Source organism: Drosophila ananassae, chromosome 2R (assembly GCF_017639315.1).
Source record: "Drosophila ananassae strain 14024-0371.13 chromosome 2R, ASM1763931v2, whole genome shotgun sequence".
NCBI classification, from domain to species: Eukaryota; Metazoa; Arthropoda; class Insecta; order Diptera; family Drosophilidae; genus Drosophila; species Drosophila ananassae.
In genome coordinates this window covers 18,686,952-18,699,605 of record NC_057928.1, presented here as the reverse complement: position 1 = coordinate 18,699,605, position 12,654 = coordinate 18,686,952, and the positions used below count along the sequence as shown (strand labels likewise).

The window sequence follows — 12,654 nt, the reverse complement described above, 5'->3', positions numbered from 1 at the left end:
CATAATTTTAAATATTTTTGCGCCATATATTTTCCAATCAAAAGTAACAACGCTTTAAATACTATTGCACTTAAAAATAATTGTCGGCATAGACACTTTACAACCCCTTCCGTGATCAATGAGACCGCGCAATGTCTGAGAAAAAGTTGAGTATGTCCTGGATATTGAACTCTAGATTGATCATGGCGCCCGCATAGCACTTCTGGATTCTTTCCTCCAGATAGTTGTACTGGGCAATGAACTCCTCCTGCATGGCACGCCACACTACCTGTAACAGATTCTCCTCCTCGCTGAGATGCTTCTCCACCTTCTTGTATAGGTTCTCCAGACCCTTTTTCACTTCCCTCGCCGGATACTGGGATATAACCTTTCGTAACTCCTGCTTGGAGAAGGCCATCTGATAACTGATCTCCGTCTCCTTGACGCCCTGCGCCACCTTCTGCTGCACACCCTCGAAGAATTGCTGGAAGGTAAGAGGGAGAAAATTAAGTCACAAGAAGCTCCGTGCTAAAGGCCAATGAACTTACATTCAGCTTCTCGAGCGGCCGGCCGAAGTACTGAGTCACATAAGCTTTCAACGCCTCGGTGTAACGCGTTTTAGCCTCCTTTTTCAGGGCATCCAGGCCAGGTACCTTGAGCTGGGCCAGCAGTGCATACATGTGGTGGTAGTTCTCCATCCGCACCACCTGCGATGGGGTCTTGGGGTGCTCCTGGGAGTGGAGATGAATGCCCTCGAAGATGGCGTTAACCAACTGCAGGTACCACTTCTCCATGTCAGTGCGCCGATCCGATTTACGGAATATGCCCTCCGCTGTCTGGGCAAAGTTCTCAAAGTTCTCCACATAAGGCAGAATGGCTTTGGAACGCTTGTGGAGCTTGGCTTCGCGGATCGACTGAAGCTGTTGCTGCATAAAGCGATCAAAATTACGCTTCACCTGAACCAAAGCCGAAGCAAAGGTCATGCTCAGGAAGGAATGTGTGTCCTGGGCGGACATGACATGCTGGGTGAGGCGAACCAGAACGTACAGAGAGTAACTAAAGCGGAAAGAAATGGTATATTATTTTCCTTCGACAATATAATATGCTGTATTACTCACAAACTATCCACTCGTTCGAAGCTTTGTATAAAGCTAACCAATTCGGGTTCCAAACACCCAAAGAGACCCATCATTAGCTTACGAACATCCTCGTTTATCTGGCGATCGATCCGTTTCTGAGGCACTCCCTCTGCGGAGGGGGAAACTGCTCCCGCCAGGACAGACTGCGACATGTCCACTGCCTTCTCCATCTCCAGGGTTGTCTGTGTATTCTTCGTCGTGGGACTAATCACATCCATCTGGAAAAAGTTAATGCAGAAGAGCTGCTCCTGCAGGGCTATTGGTTCCAGCTCGGCTAGCACCTTTTCCAAAAGAGCATCAAAGCGGATGCGATCCGCACTCTCCACTCCAGGTCCCCATTGTTCACGATTGATGCCTAGAGTGCCGTATGGGATGGTGGACACTGCAGACTTTCGAGAAGAGGTAGACATATCCAGATCTTCGCGCGAGCTGCGAAGTTTTTCAGAGACTTGCATTTTAGCCTAAAGGGTGAGGTCTTTATATAGTGGGAATATAACATTTTAAATAGTAATACCTACCAAATTAAAGAAATTCCTAACATCTCTCTCATAGATTTTACTTAGCGAGGCCGTGTAAACCCTCATCAAACCATCGTACGTTTTCCGATCCATGGCCTTTGTCCAGTGCATCAGTTCAGTGTAAGGCGTGAGTTCTCGGTGTACATTGGAATGGTTGGGCAAAGTCAGCTCAGTACTTGTAACGGGCATGTCTCCGATCTCGTTGCCCAGATGGATAAAGAGGTTGTTCATAAATCGACTGACAGTGGCCGAGAACTTCTGTTTCCATTTCTCGAAACGTTTTCGCTGATCCTGAACTGCCTCCAACCGAAGCAGGGCGGGATCTATGTCGCTGTTCATAGCCTGCTGAAGACACTGAGCGGCAGCTATGGCCGCCTTGCGTCCAGTGGTTGTCTTAAGATCAGGTTCATCCAGGGCCTGCTGCTGGCTGTGCGGCAAGTCTAGTTGGCTCTAAAAGCATAATAGAGATGAACTAAAGTAAGGAAATAATATCTTTGCAGGACTTACAATGACTTTGTTGAGTTCCTTCATCAGTTTAATATTGTTATTGTTGGCTATCTCGATCATGGCATTCTTCCCGCCAATTTTCTCCATGGTCTCCTTAACATGGCCCAGAATATCCTCATAGCTATCCAGGCGAGTCTCGAACTTGTCAGCTTCAGAGATGGCATTGTCGATGTGTTCCATCATCTTCAAAACCTTTTGCTCCGATGCCAAGACACTTTGAATGTTTGCCTGGGATTGAAACAATTAATTAACATTATAAGCTCGTGGATTAAATCATTTTACTTACCCCATCCAGGTCGTGCAGTTCACGGGATAACTGCTCGATGAACTGTTCCGCATCCTTGATGGCAAAGTCGCACTCGGAGAAAAGTTTCCCCAGCTCATTGGCTTCTTTGTCGGTGAGGGCGGTGAACTCTTGGGCCTCCTCCTCGTCTTCCTCGTCGTCGGTGTGCTGTATGGCCTTCTGGGCCGCTCTGCCCAAAGCCACCTTTTCCGGCGACTTCTCCGAAAGCCAAGCACTTGGCACATTCCGGAACTCGGCCCTCTGGCCACGCACACTCTTCTGGACCTGCCTGTTTAGCACCGCCAGGAAGTTTTGGCGCTCATGCAGATTAAGGGCGTACCATTTATACACTTTCTCGAGTTGCAGATCAAACTCGTGAGTCTCGAACTGCTCGTTCCTCCCGTCCACCCACTTGATCTCGTCCAGCTGCCAGCTCCGCTTACGCTTGTACTCGCCGTCCCGCTGCTCCGACTGCTTCACTAGGCAGAGAGTAATCACAGGAACTGGGGGTGCCGTAGTAACAACGCAGAGATAGCACGGCTTCTTGTCTTTTTTCTTAACTACTGTGACGACAGAAAGAAGGCGTTCACCGGAGGCCAGGAAGAGCTCCTTCTGCAGCGTGTGCTTGATGTTGGCCAGGGCTCCGATGGACAGCATGGCTGGTTGGGAATGTTAGACAAGGCACTGGGTGCGAATTTAATACCTATTTCCACCAATTTGCCAATTGTTTGCGTTTGCACTTGCAACAGTCACTCAAGAAACGCCTCCACACAACAGCTGATCTAACAGTGCGGGATAACAGAGGGTCAACTTTATGTTAGATTTTAACAGAACCCTGAAACGGCCACATTGTTCGATACATCGATTATCTACGGGTGAGTTTTCTCGCAAAAAAATATTTCTGACAAAAATAAACGAGAATAAACTGTTTTCAGCAACTTTCGAGCAATCATGTTGGTCAAGCACATTGTCAAGCAGGGTCTCCTGGTCAAGAATGGTGAGTTATCGATCGGGAATGGCCTTTTTCAGTCCATCTGCTAACCTTAAAAATTACATAATGTGAGGGCACTACAAGGAATCGATGAGGAGCACCTAGGCGGAGATTACCACAAGAAATGACTAATAATCTCTATTTGCAGTTGGCGCTCTGTCCCGTGCCGCTTACCACGGTGGCCACCACGAGCACTCCACCATGAACGACCTGCCCGTCCCCGCCGGAGACTGGAAGGAGCAGCACAGCCAGCAGAACAGCAAATACAACGCCGTCCTCCTGACTGGCATCCTTGTCCTGGCTGGCACCATTGGATTCGTGAGTTTTCTTCGACACACCCTATCAAAGTGCCTCTTATAACACCCATCCTTTTTACAGGTGAAGTCGTCTGGTCTGATCCACTTCAACTACTCTGCCCCCAAGAGCCTGGACTAAACCAGCTTATATTCCCTTAATGTAAACCCATAATTTGTGTTAAATAAGCTGAAAGTGGCGACTAGTAAATCACAGATCCAAAATTATTTTATAGAATGTTTGTATTTTGGCTCAGTACACGGGACCATCGTCCAGATTGTCGTCATCATCGTTGTAGGCTTCTCCATTATCGAAATATGTGTTCCCGTAGTCGTTCTCTTCATCCATCTCTTCGTCCATTGCCGCCTCAGGATCATCTTGCTCCTCTTCCTGCTCGGAATCAGATTCTTGTTTGACTTCGTCTTCTTCGGCGCCGCCAGTCTTCAGTTCCTTCTGCTCCAGAATTTTCAGTCTATCTTCTATATTTGTTTTCTTTGCAAGCAACTTCGGCCGGACATCGGCGGTACGACGCTTGCGGCTAGATAGATTAAGTTCGCGGGGCATGGACTTGTAGTCGAATTCGGGTTGTGTTTTTAGTTTCATACGCTCAATGGCTTTCTGAAGGTTGAATAAAGAAAAATTGTCTTTATATGAAAGATATATACAAGAAGTAAAAGCTGGATTACCTCTCGCCAGTCTTTGTGCTCTTGGCTTTGAGAATCCTGATTGGCAGACACTATATAATAGGGTGAATCCTTCATCCTGTTAAGAAAATCCTCTTTCCATAAAAGCTGGTAGTTTTGGGTGGCTGTTGTCTGAGGGGAAAATGGGAATTAATTAGAAATTCAAGGACTAAATTGAATTTAAGCAAACCTCCAAAGTAGTGGGCCTGTTCAAAACCGGTGGAAAGGTAGGAGGTGGCGCTGTTTGCACTGGTAGGTCCTTTGTACAGCCCAACATGGCCATTTGCTCGGCCGTGAGGGTGCCAGTCTTTCCTCCTCTTCCACGTCCCGCCATTTTGGCTATTATTTAAATTAATTAAGAATAAAAATTCGTTTGTTTCGGCAGATAAATTGTTTGGCTTTCGTGCACGTTTATTTAACTCAAAACAATCAGCTGGTGCTTTGGTGTTGCCACATCGTAAAAAAAATGTTTATTTAAAGGTCCACCCTAATATACCCTATAGTTCAAATGTTAAAAAAAAATAAAGAACAATTAAACACTTTAAAATTTACTTTATACACATAATATACATTTATTTTATTTCAATTTGCACTTTTCTTCTTAAACTAAGAACAGTAATACATATTAATATTAGAGAGCACTCAGGACATTGCTTTGGAAAGGAGAAAATATAAATCAGGCCTGCATTCGATGTGGATTCTAATCCAATATAGCTAAACAACAAAGTACGAACAAATTTACGACTGGATTAGTTCTAATGGGCAGTTAATTTAGGCGCTCTGGTTTGGAGGCGTGGCAGGGGGATCATCGGAGGGCGCAAGGCCTACTTTCTGCATCAATTCTGTAAGCTTTTGGGCCTTGCGATCCTCATTGTGAGCAATAACCGTGCAGAGGTGCTCCGTAAGGAGCTCTTTCTTCTCAGAAGCCTGGTGTAAGTCCATCTTGGCCTTCAGAAATTGAGCTTCAATCTTGACGTATTGTTTTCTATGGGAAGGAAACATATACTTGAGACATGATTTCAGACAGTTATTAATAATAAACTTACTCCACTGTGGAAAAATGTATGCAGGCATTGTCAATCTGTTTTCGCAGCAGTGCCACATCCACTGCAAGATCACTCTCCAGCTTGGACAGTTCGTGGCGTATCTCCTCGATCTTCCGAGACTCCGCCGCCGTTTTCTGTGTGTGCTGTTCAATGGCCTGGTATAGCATTTGCTTCTTCTGCTTGTTCTGCTCCTCGATCATCTTGCGATGCTGCTCGAAGTCCTTAAGCGAGATACCCTTGAAGGGCGAGTCCGTGTTGAGACGATCGCTGTTGCGCGATTCGGAGTCCTTTGAACTTGGCAAAATGCTGGCATCGTCCGTCGACCCATTGCTGCCGCTTCCGCTGCTTATCTTCAGTATAGAACTGTCGTCAGTTGTCTCGCTGCTCTCGCCAACAGCATCCGCATACGTGGCAGTGGCGCTCGATGGTGGTTTCGGTTGGTGGCCATGATAGAGTGCTGCCATCAGGGAATCCGATAGCGGTCGCTCCAAGTCTAGTGATTTTTTCGACTCAACGGTGACGACATCGTCTGCTGGAGCTGGATTTACCGTGGGAGTACCAGCTCCCAGTTTGGCCTTGGCCGCCAGTTCTTGAGATTTTTGTGTCTTCTTCTCGGGTGGCTGCTGTGGTTGTTGTTTTCGCAACTGGTCCGCCTGACGAAAGATCTTGTCGGGCATCCGCCGTATGCCGGGTTGATTCCGGAGCGCCTGCTTAGCTGTGATCGCAAACACAAATACACGCACACAAAAGAGGTTTTTGTTATAAACAGATAATTGTTTACACGCTTCGATGATGAATGAATCGCGATCGCTAACCTGCTTCCAAGTTTGCGGCTCTTTTCCCACCTCCATTGGCACCCTCCTTCACTCCGGTTATTTTGAGGATTTCGTCGTGGCTAAATCCATTGAATTTCTCAGCCATGGTGTCGGTTTAATAAATAGATAGCCATTAAATAATTAGACAAAACAAAATCCCCTCAGCAAATGCAAACACTGATCAGAGGGTTGCCAGATCGCAGCGATCACTTTCCATAATGTTCTGTTCTCACTTGCATTGCATCTGCGTTAATTAAAACTTTAATTTAAATTTAATGATATAAATCATTTAAGGTAATCCTCTCAAGAATCGGATCATTTTTGTCAAAGATATATCCTCCGCTGAGCGCCATATAGAGGGTCCATGCAGTGTTTTAGATTTTCGAAGGGAACTCCCCAGAAAATGAGACAAAAAATTTGAAAATTATTAGTTTCTATATTTTGATGCAGATTGATGGGGAATCGGTCTACAAATCGATTAAGGTATTCGGCTTGAGGATCGGATGAGAATTGGCAAAGAAATAGCCATCGCAGGGAGCCATATAGTGGCCCCATGCACTTTTCTTGATTTTCGAAGGGGACCCTCCAGAAAATTTGATGAAAATTCTAAAAAATATTTTGTTTCCAGATTTTGACGCAGATTGATGGGGAATCGATCTACAAATCGATTAAGGTATTCCGCTTGAGGATAGGATAAATATTGGCAAAGATATAGTCATCGCAGGGTGCCCAGTAGTGGCTCCATGCACTTTTCTGGATTTTCGAAGGGGACCCTCCAGAAAATTTGATGAAAATTCTAAAAAATATTTTGTTTGCAGATTTTGATGCAGATTAATGGGGAATCGATCTACAAGTCGATTAAGGTATTCCGCTTGAGGATCGGATAAATATTGGCAAAGATTTAGGCATCGCAGAGTGCCATATAGTGGCTCCATGCACTTTTCTTGATTTTCGAAGGGGACCCTCCAGAAAATTTGATGAAAAATCTAAAAAATATTTTGTTTCCAGATTTTGATGCAGATTGATAGGGAATCGATCTACAAATCGATTAAGGTATTCCGCTTGAGGATAGGATAAATATTGGCAAAGATATAGTCATCGCAGGGTGCCCAGTAGTGGCTCCATGCACTTTTCTGGATTTTCGAAGGGGACCCTCCAGAAAATTTGATGAAAATTCTAAAAAATATTTTGTTCCCAGATTTTGATGCAGATTAATGGGGAATCGATCTACAAATCGATTAAGGTATTCGGCTTGAGGATCGGATGAGAATTGGCAAAGAAATAGCCATCGCAGGGAGCCATATAGTGGCCCCATGCACTTTTCTGGATTTTCGAAGGGGACCCTCCAGAAAATTTGATGAAAATTCTAAAAAATATTTTGTTTCCAGATTTTGACGCAGATTGATGGGGAATCGATCTACAAATCGATTAAGGTATTCCGCTTGAGGATAGGATAAATATTGGCAAAGATATAGTCATCGCAGGGTGCCCAGTAGTGGCTCCATGCACTTTTCTGGATTTTCGAAGGGGACCCTCCAGAAAATTTGATGAAAATTCTAAAAAATATTTTGTTCCCAGATTTTGATGCAGATTAATGGGGAATCGATCTACAAATCGATTAAGGTATTCGGCTTGAGGATCGGATGAGAATTGGCAAAGAAATAGCCATCGCAGGGAGCCATATAGTGGCTCCATGCACTTTTCTTGATTTTCGAAGGGGACCCTCCAGAAAATTTGATGAAAAATCTAAAAAATATTTTGCTCCCAGATTTTGATGCAGATTGATGGGGAATCGATCTACAAATTATTTAAAGTTATCCGCTCAAGAATCGGATGCCTTTTTCCAGAGATGTAGTCATCGGTGTGGGGCCATTTTGTCCTTCCTACAAAATCCACCGAACAGCGATTTGAGACAGATTGATGGACAATTGAAATACAAATCATTTAGAGATTGGATGAGAAATAGCAAAGATGAAAGGTGACCCAATTATCCATATCCCATTCTTAATATTTCATAAAACTTGTTTTTAAAAATAATAAGAAAAGTTATACTTTATTTAAAACAGTTATGCCAAGCTCGGCACGCAGGTCTTGGAGCTTCTGCTCCCACCGCTTCTCCCAGTAAACGGGCATCAGGGGCTTGCTCCGCTTGCCGTTCTCCAGGGCCCAGGGCAAATAGTGTTTCAAGTACGCACGCCGCTGCCTGAAAATGAGAAAATAAACAAATGCCTAATTGGGAGCAGAAACGCGACAGGGTTCGATGAACTCACTTGGGACGGAGGCGCACCGCGCCGAAAACAGCTCCGCCGTAGCACATCGGCAGACCCGTGTTTAGAGCCTCCACCCACTTGACCGCCACCTCGCCGAGCATGTTGGTGGGCATGCCGAGAACCGTGTGGATCAGGTCGTGGCACTCGCGGTAGCGTGTCATCAGGTAGGCCAGCTTGGGATCCTCCAGAAACCGCACCGCCATGCGACTGTCTGGCGTGACTTGCTGGAAAAGTGGGTTATGAAAGGGAAAATGATTTACAAAATCACTCCGTTGCTTACATTATCTTTCAAGAACTTGACGTAGGCAGCTCCAAAGGAGTCGGCTGGCAGGCTTTCCAGAAGCTTGAAGTCAATGGTGCTGGTGTGGATGCGGGGCTTCTCGGCCATGATGCGTTGTCCCTCCTCGCTGGCCTGCATGGTGTCCAAAATGTTCTCCAAGGCACCCTCGCCAGTGGTCTCTCCCAAACAGGCTATCATGTCGTGGCTGGAAGCGATTTAAAAATAATAATGTGGATATAAGCCACTTAAAGCATGACCCAATTGTGAACTCTACCGTCTGGGATCCAGCAAGGCTGCTATGGAAGATCCAGCTCCAAGGATCACCCTCTGGAATGGCGATATCTCGATGCGATCCTTGAGGTACTGCCGCTCGAAGGAGTCCAATGGCTCTGCCTCTGGTGACACTCCTTGATTTTTAGCCTCCCCCGAGGCGAGGCCACGTCGCAGAGCCAGCGGCATTTGGAGGCGCCATACGCACCGTTGCATCATGATCTGTGTGGAATCAAGGGGGTATCAACACCCGACGACCTCATCAAAGTTGCTACATCATCGCAGTCGCAGTCGGAGTCGCAGCAGTCAGCATCGACACACAAACATGACCCTGACTACCTGTCTTCGGTTTAAGCCCGCTCTGCCCAGTTGGAGTTGTACGTGCCCACTTTCAATGGCGCAGCGAATATGAGCAAACAATTTGTCCATAATGTGGGTACACTCGGTACTCGGCGCTGGGTCTGATGCTGACTAACAATGTGCCCCGCCGCCTCACCACCGTCCCAACGGTTAAGTCCGAACCGAAACCAGTTTCGGCTTCCTCATTACCGCCAGTGCCCTCCGGACTCCCTCATCGATGAGCGGGAAGTCTCAAAATAAAACCTAAACAATGTGCTGCAGGGGGCACTGGCACCCAGCACTGGCAGTTCTTTTTTACGGATTTGCTGCCCAATTTCAATGTCGTCATTGTTGTGGTTTGGGCTAAACGGGTATGGTGCCTGGCTATTAATGATGATCGGAGCTGGTGAAGTTAATTTGGGAAGATATAAATCTAGAAGCGTGAAATTTCTGGGAATAACTGGACAGGAACAAGTGGAAAGTTGTTCTAAATCTCGTTGATTCATGGCTACTATTTAAACTAAAATGGAATTATTGCTGACTAATCAGTAAGCTCTATCAGTTAGCCCTATCAGTAGGCCCTACATAGTACTATCAGTACAATAGCTACTAAGTATTACTATCAATTAGAGCTTTTTCGATAAAGCCCTTAACTAGGTAACCCAATATACAATCTACAATCTACGAGCTACAAATAAGGTGGAAAATTACTTTGAACAAAATAAAATTACGTTCTAATCATATCTTTATGGCAGCAGTCACTCCAACTCATTTTCCCTCCCTAATCTTACATTTAATTTTAAAAAGAATTCACCTCTATCTTAGAGTATCCATGGGAGTGATGACGCTACCGGCTAGTCCGGCTCTGCAGTAGTTGAAAGATAAATATTGTTAGTGGCATTCTCAAGGCCCAGACTATATAAACCGACTGCTAAGCAGAAACAATTAAAAGACAATCCACAAGAGTACGAATAGATTCCATCACAGATTAGTTTTTTTGTTCGCAACCTTTTGTTTTTAGGGAACAGCACATGTGGCGCAAAATATATACTATATATATTTACTTAATTAGCTCGGGCACAGTTGTTTCTCTGTCTTATCTCCAGGAAAGGAAAAAAATCTTATCGCTCAACCCAAAAACGAAAAAAAGGGAGCTCCGGGAAGAAGTAGAAGGAAACAGTATCGGTTATCTCGCGAAATGTCTGTATATTTCTGTTACTTATGACACTTTTCAATGCAGGAAACAGTTGCATGCAGACAAATGTACAAAGTGATTAAAATTAGATAATTGCTAAATTATACTCGTTAAATACATAGCTAGAAATATGTACAGATACGGTGCGCTGCCACGGCAACTGTGTTGGGGTGAGGCTATAGGACAATCGAAGTACGAACTTTAGAATACATTATGTATGGCTTTGGCTTGAGTTTGAGCTAGAGACGATGCTAGACATTCTCGCCGCGGTTGCTGCTGGGCAAGTGGGCCTGCTTATCGGGCGCCCGCTTCCTCCGGAAGGTGACGTACGTATACAGAAGACTGGCCAGCACGCTGATGTTGATCCCGATGCAGTTCAGCCACGAGAACACATAGTCGCCGCCAATGAACATGCCCAGATACGTCACACAGATGTTCTTCAGGCAGCCCACAATTGTGGTGGTCAGGGCCGAATTGAACTGCGTGCACAGAATGGTGCTGTACGACAGGATGAATCCCATCACGCAGCTGAGCAGGAACTGGAGGACGAACACCGGGTCGTTCCACTGCGCAAAGTTGAGGGCCTGCTCCAGATCCCCGGTGGCGTAATTGAGCACGAGGGCGGGCAGGAACATGAACAACGAGTTGTAGTACATCAGGCCGTACTTCCCGATCTCCGACGTGTCCAGCTTCTTCTTCACGTAGACTCCGTTGGAGGCGGTCAGGGCGTTGGTGATCATCACGTAGATGTAGCCGCGCATGTTGAACGAGAGGTCATCGGAGGCGGCCAGCAGGGCTCCTCCAATCATGGCATAAACACTGATTTGCACCGCCGTGGAGGGCCTCGATCCCAGTATCTTTAGCTCCAGCAGCATGGTCATCAGGATGGAGAATCTTCGCAGGGCCGCAAACATGGGCAAGCTTAGGGACTTGGTGCCGCCCAAGCCGAACATCATGTTGCCCAGGAATATAAGGGGAAGCGGGAATATCTTGGCGAATGTATTCCTCTGCAGCGGCGGATAGGAGACCAGCTTCAGGCGCTTGCCCGCTCCCAGAACCACTATGCTGGCGGTGAGCTGGCCCAAGCTTAGGAACAAAAACGATGGAAAGTGGTACGATGTGAGCACCGTCTTGTTGACCACCGTGATCATGAACGACGACAGTCCGTAGAACAGGGCGCTGCTGATCTTCTTGACGAACACCGCCGAGTCCTCCCGTTCCCGGTGTCCCAGCTCCTTGGAGCCGGATCCGTTCGGATCCAACTGCTGCTCCGCATCCCCGCCTTTGTCCTCCAGCAGCGGCTGCATGTCCAGCGTCGTGTTACCTCCGCCACGCGAGAGACTCATCGTGGAGGTCGTAATTGCCTTCTTTGTACTTTGATTTATCCGTTTTCGTCACTTCACTGCTCTATCGCTTCAATCGGCTTATCGTTCTGCGGCGACTAGCCCCGCGCACATTTGCACTGTTTTTGCGGGTTGGCCACCACATTGGTTTGTTATGCGCGTAGTGGCCGGGGAAAGGTTTTTCCCGCAGCAGCACTATAACGAGTATTCGCTTCGCCCGACAGCAATTGCTATTTTTACCGACCTGCCATTTCTCAAGACTCGAAACATGTTGGTCTGGCAGTATGACCAGGTGGCTTTAGGAATCTCTAGCCCATATGTGATAGAAAAGGGTCATACATAAGCCTCTCTGTTAAATCACAAAAGTAAATATTTTGACAGGAAAAAGGAACTCAAGGAGATTCTTGATATGCGGACTAAATTAAGCTTTAATCGCAGGCCCTATTAACTAACTGATATCGGAAACTACATATCTCTCAGGGCTATTTCATAAGGACACTTGGTGGTTCTCTTTATTTATTTAACTATTTTTGGAGCTGATCTCACTGCTGACTGCTAGTCACTCTTACACATATTTTTTGTTATTTAAACACTTACTGCGTTAAATTTTGTTAAAAAACACGACACTGACCGTAATTTTTCACAACCTGGTCGGCTACCGGAACAGATGCTCTGTTAACATTAGGCATGTTAGGTCAGCTG

At 46.1% G+C, this 12,654-nt stretch overlaps 6 protein-coding genes across 8 annotated transcripts; 1 reads left to right on the top strand and 5 right to left on the bottom strand.

Moving 5' to 3' along the window:
* Window positions 1-5: 5 nt before the first annotated feature.
* On the bottom strand, window positions 6-3,097 carry LOC6506945 (exocyst complex component 1). The gene is made up of 6 exons (XM_001956902.4): window positions 2,430-3,097; window positions 2,144-2,371; window positions 1,637-2,086; window positions 1,098-1,579; window positions 528-1,035; window positions 6-463 (listed from the first exon to the last, which is right to left on the bottom strand). Exons 1-6 carry the CDS (start codon window positions 3,081-3,083, stop codon window positions 116-118), a joined length of 2,670 nt encoding a protein of 889 aa, XP_001956938.1. The 5' UTR covers window positions 3,084-3,097; the 3' UTR covers window positions 6-115.
* Window positions 3,098-3,190: 93 nt separating this feature from the next.
* On the top strand, window positions 3,191-3,938 carry LOC6493044. Its single transcript, XM_001956903.4, has 4 exons — window positions 3,191-3,301; window positions 3,362-3,423; window positions 3,566-3,735; window positions 3,796-3,938. Exons 2-4 carry the CDS (start codon window positions 3,378-3,380, stop codon window positions 3,850-3,852), a joined length of 273 nt encoding a protein of 90 aa, XP_001956939.1. The 5' UTR covers window positions 3,191-3,301; window positions 3,362-3,377; the 3' UTR covers window positions 3,853-3,938.
* On the bottom strand, window positions 3,936-4,848 carry LOC6506944 (DNA-directed RNA polymerase III subunit RPC7-like). The gene is made up of 3 exons (XM_001956904.4): window positions 4,585-4,848; window positions 4,398-4,526; window positions 3,936-4,329 (listed from the first exon to the last, which is right to left on the bottom strand). Exons 1-3 carry the CDS (start codon window positions 4,726-4,728, stop codon window positions 3,964-3,966), a joined length of 639 nt encoding a protein of 212 aa, XP_001956940.1. The 5' UTR covers window positions 4,729-4,848; the 3' UTR covers window positions 3,936-3,963.
* Window positions 4,849-4,941: 93 nt separating this feature from the next.
* LOC6506943 (RAB6-interacting golgin) lies at window positions 4,942-6,477 on the bottom strand. 2 transcript variants are annotated; one of them, XM_032453915.2, is made up of 3 exons: window positions 6,286-6,477; window positions 5,441-6,155; window positions 4,942-5,379 (listed from the first exon to the last, which is right to left on the bottom strand). In XM_032453915.2, exons 1-3 carry the CDS (start codon window positions 6,359-6,361, stop codon window positions 5,166-5,168), a joined length of 1,005 nt encoding a protein of 334 aa, XP_032309806.1. In that variant the 5' UTR covers window positions 6,362-6,477; the 3' UTR covers window positions 4,942-5,165. The 2 variants fall into 2 exon arrangements, with proteins under 2 accessions (XP_032309806.1, XP_001956941.1); XM_001956905.4 differs by having other exon boundaries at window positions 6,256-6,476.
* Window positions 6,478-8,279: 1,802 nt separating this feature from the next.
* Window positions 8,280-12,649, bottom strand: LOC6506942 (ubiquinone biosynthesis protein COQ4 homolog, mitochondrial). Of its 2 annotated transcripts, none has more exons than XM_014909495.3 (5): window positions 12,550-12,649; window positions 9,080-9,297; window positions 8,806-9,010; window positions 8,526-8,749; window positions 8,280-8,458 (listed from the first exon to the last, which is right to left on the bottom strand). In XM_014909495.3, the coding sequence occupies exons 2-5, from the start codon at window positions 9,292-9,294 to the stop codon at window positions 8,302-8,304; spliced, it is 801 nt and encodes a 266-aa protein (XP_014764981.1). In that variant the 5' UTR covers window positions 9,295-9,297; window positions 12,550-12,649; the 3' UTR covers window positions 8,280-8,301. The 2 variants fall into 2 exon arrangements, with proteins under 2 accessions (XP_014764981.1, XP_001956942.1); XM_001956906.4 differs by having other exon boundaries at window positions 12,584-12,623.
* On the bottom strand, window positions 10,601-12,257 carry LOC6506941 (UDP-sugar transporter UST74c). The gene has a single exon (XM_001956907.4). It carries the CDS (start codon window positions 11,953-11,955, stop codon window positions 10,861-10,863), a length of 1,095 nt encoding a protein of 364 aa, XP_001956943.1. The 5' UTR covers window positions 11,956-12,257; the 3' UTR covers window positions 10,601-10,860.
* Window positions 12,650-12,654: the final 5 nt, after the last annotated feature.

Excerpts from the sequence above, each read along its gene's own strand:
- LOC6506942 (XM_014909495.3), bottom strand. The coding sequence starts at position 9,294 with ATGATGCAACGGTGCGTATGGCGCCTCCAAATGCCGCTGGCTCTGCGA. Across the intron at positions 9,011-9,079 it reads GCCTTGCTGGATCCCAGACG|CCACGACATGATAGCCTGTT; the intron begins GTAGAGTTCACA and ends AATCGCTTCCAG. Across the intron at positions 8,459-8,525 it reads GCGGTGCGCCTCCGTCCCAA|GCAGCGGCGTGCGTACTTGA; the intron begins GTGAGTTCATCG and ends TCTCATTTTCAG.
- LOC6493044 (XM_001956903.4), top strand. The coding sequence starts at position 3,378 with ATGTTGGTCAAGCACATTGTCAAGCAGGGTCTCCTGGTCAAGAATG. Across the intron at positions 3,424-3,565 it reads GGGTCTCCTGGTCAAGAATG|TTGGCGCTCTGTCCCGTGCC; the intron begins GTGAGTTATCGA and ends CTCTATTTGCAG. Across the intron at positions 3,736-3,795 it reads TGGCTGGCACCATTGGATTC|GTGAAGTCGTCTGGTCTGAT; the intron begins GTGAGTTTTCTT and ends TCCTTTTTACAG.
- LOC6506944 (XM_001956904.4), bottom strand. The coding sequence starts at position 4,728 with ATGGCGGGACGTGGAAGAGGAGGAAAGACTGGCACCCTCACGGCCGAG. Across the intron at positions 4,527-4,584 it reads ACAGGCCCACTACTTTGGAG|ACAACAGCCACCCAAAACTA; the intron begins GTTTGCTTAAAT and ends TTTTCCCCTCAG. Across the intron at positions 4,330-4,397 it reads AGCACAAAGACTGGCGAGAG|AAAGCCATTGAGCGTATGAA; the intron begins GTAATCCAGCTT and ends TTCAACCTTCAG.
- LOC6506945 (XM_001956902.4), bottom strand. The coding sequence starts at position 3,083 with ATGCTGTCCATCGGAGCCCTGGCCAACATCAAGCACACGCTGCAGAAG. Across the intron at positions 2,372-2,429 it reads AACTGCACGACCTGGATGGG|GCAAACATTCAAAGTGTCTT; the intron begins GTAAGTAAAATG and ends TTTCAATCCCAG. Across the intron at positions 1,580-1,636 it reads TTAGGAATTTCTTTAATTTG|GCTAAAATGCAAGTCTCTGA; the intron begins GTAGGTATTACT and ends CTCACCCTTTAG.
- LOC6506943 (XM_001956905.4), bottom strand. The coding sequence starts at position 6,361 with ATGGCTGAGAAATTCAATGGATTTAGCCACGACGAAATCCTCAAAATA. Across the intron at positions 6,156-6,255 it reads AGCCGCAAACTTGGAAGCAG|CTAAGCAGGCGCTCCGGAAT; the intron begins GTTAGCGATCGC and ends TTGCGATCACAG. Across the intron at positions 5,380-5,440 it reads ATACATTTTTCCACAGTGGA|AAAACAATACGTCAAGATTG; the intron begins GTAAGTTTATTA and ends TCCTTCCCATAG.
- LOC6506941 (XM_001956907.4), bottom strand. The coding sequence starts at position 11,955 with ATGAGTCTCTCGCGTGGCGGAGGTAACACGACGCTGGACATGCAGCCG.